The sequence below is a fragment of the Thalia democratica genome, unplaced genomic scaffold, assembly GCF_965202585.1.
Source record: "Thalia democratica unplaced genomic scaffold, ktThaDemo2.hap1.1 HAP1_SCAFFOLD_496, whole genome shotgun sequence".
Lineage (NCBI taxonomy): Eukaryota > Metazoa > Chordata > Thaliacea > Salpida > Salpidae > Thalia > Thalia democratica.
This window is the reverse complement of record NW_028139538.1, coordinates 1-2307: the sequence shown is the minus strand read 5'-3', so window position 1 is coordinate 2307 and position 2307 is coordinate 1. Positions and strand designations below refer to the sequence as shown.

The 2307-nt window shown below is 27.2% G+C and overlaps 1 protein-coding gene across 1 annotated transcript; it reads left to right on the top strand.

Moving 5' to 3' along the window:
• Positions 1-547: 547 nt before the first annotated feature.
• Positions 548-1925, top strand: LOC145846542 (mitochondrial ornithine transporter 2-like; the record flags this gene model as incomplete). Its single annotated transcript, XM_082953263.1, has 3 exons — positions 548-611; positions 938-1193; positions 1785-1925. Coding segments are annotated over exons 1-3 (449 nt in total), but the record flags the coding sequence as incomplete, so codon positions are not given.
• Positions 1926-2307: the final 382 nt, after the last annotated feature.

Below are 2307 nucleotides of genomic sequence, written 5' to 3'. Positions count from 1 at the left end.
CTCAAAAATCAATTTGAATTTTTTGAAATCGTAAAAAACAACTAGAAGCTTAGTAAAAACTCTATAAAATAAAATCAACTTGTTAAAAACATGGATCCTTAACAAAAAAAAAAATTTTTTTATATTTTTAAACTTCTTTAAAGTTTTCAACAAAAAAGTATACACCACTTTTTTTTAACTTCCATACTTTTTATAAGTTGAAAATATCACTAAAAGTATATTTTTTTTTTCTAAAATAGTGATTTTAAATAAGTAATCATTCAATAGTTTTAAAATTCTCACATATTAGATTTAAATTTAAAAAAGAGTAAGATTTTAAAGACCAAAACTTTAAGTTAGATATTTATTTGTTAGAAAACTAAGCCTTTTTCTAAAATTACAAAAGCTACAGCATTTTAATAGTATAAGAAAAAGTACAAACAATTCTAAGTATAAGATAATTTTAAAATTTACTCAATTGATTCCATTAGAAATTTTATCAACCAAAATACTTATTAGTAACAAGTTTTACTAGTTTTAAAAAATTAAAATAATTTGAACAGAAACAAATAAATTTGACATGGTTTTGAACATTAAAGACTTTCTGACTGAGTTTACCTCTGGTGCAGCAGGTTTAAATTTTATACTTTTATTATAGCAACACTAACAGTTTCAAAACTTAATTGGTTGTTTATTTGCTTTAAAAATTCTATTTAGTTATTATGAACAATTTTTAAAATATACTGAATGGTTTTTATACTTAATTTACTTTAACTCCAATCAAAAAACCCACTAAGTTGCTTGAAATTTATAACCTAAAAATAAAACTGTAAAAACTAAATGATTTTTTATTGCAAACACTACTTTTATTTTAAAAGCTATGGCTTAAATTTTTGCACAAAAAACAAAACCTTCATGCATACTAAACTTTAAAATTGTTAAAGCTTCTGTTTTCAAGGCGGAGTTGCCTGCGTGTACTGCGGCCAGCCTTTGGACACCATAAAAGTGAAAATGCAAACGTTCCCGTCCATGTACAAAGGAACGTGGGACTGCTTCAAGAAGACAATAAGGCAAGAGGGAGTCTTGGGACTTTACAAAGGTTCGGCTCCTGCCCTCCTGTGCAACGTATCTGAGAACGCGGTTCTGTTTTTGGCCCTGGCCGAGTCGCAAAAGTTCATGGCAAGGCTGAGTGGTAGCAAAGTTGAAAATCTCAGGTAATATTTCTTACAATTAGTTGAATATTTTTGTTATATAAGTTTTATTTTGGCCTACAAGTGGTAATTAGTTTATAAAAGCTAAAACAAGTTTCTATATTTGGTGTACATTTACTTTTTTATAGTATTTTTATACAATAAGATATACAAGACACACAAATTTAGTAAAACTTAATATATTTCAAGAAGTTCTCATCAATAGAGTACAAAGCTAATAAGAGATAAGATTTTACAAACTTGTTTAGTAACCAAATAGTTATAAAGTAATCAAAAGAGTAATAAAAGACAAAAACAATTAGTAACATTTAAAATCGTTTAAGTTTACTTACGTTATAATTAACCTACACTAAAACTATACATTAATATATTAAAAATAATACGCCCTCTTTATTTTTGTACTACCTTATAAAGCGTGTTGTTGTAAATACATTAATTAACACCCCATGATTTATAAAATTGTCTTAGGTAGATATGCTATGTTTTTTAATATACTTTGAGTAATAATCATTAAAATTTTCAAATGCTAAAATCTTAGCAACGTACTTCAAACAATCCAAGAGCATTAAAAAACATACAAATAATTTTTTCCAGCAATTTCAGCAACGCCTGCGCTGGCAGCATAGCTTCAATATTTTCATCGCTGGTCGTTTGCCCCACCGAGCTGATAAAGTGCCGCATGCAGGCCATGACTGAGATGAAGGAAACCGGAAAACTTTCTGCCGATGCTGCTACGTTAGTTTCGCATCAGTACACATTGTGTTGTGTTTTTTTTTTTTTGGTAGTTCAAAAGTACATGTGTAGCAATAAGCTTTCAGTTGCATTTATGGCTACTTGTGGTGGTAAAGGTAGAAACAGATTAAATTTTGAATCACTTTGTAAATTTGTCCAAGTTTAGTTTTCTAATATTATATCGTTACACACGCATTAAGATTTATGTTTTGATTTGTTTTTAAAGGACCTAAAAATATAAAAATTGCTTTAAAGTGTTTAAAAGTACCTAATAATAAATAAGAAAAAAAAATGAGTAATTTGTAGTAAATTAAAAATTGTTTTTATTGTTTCAATTAAACAGTAAACTTTGAAGTTTGTTTTTAATTTTCCAATTTTATTTTTC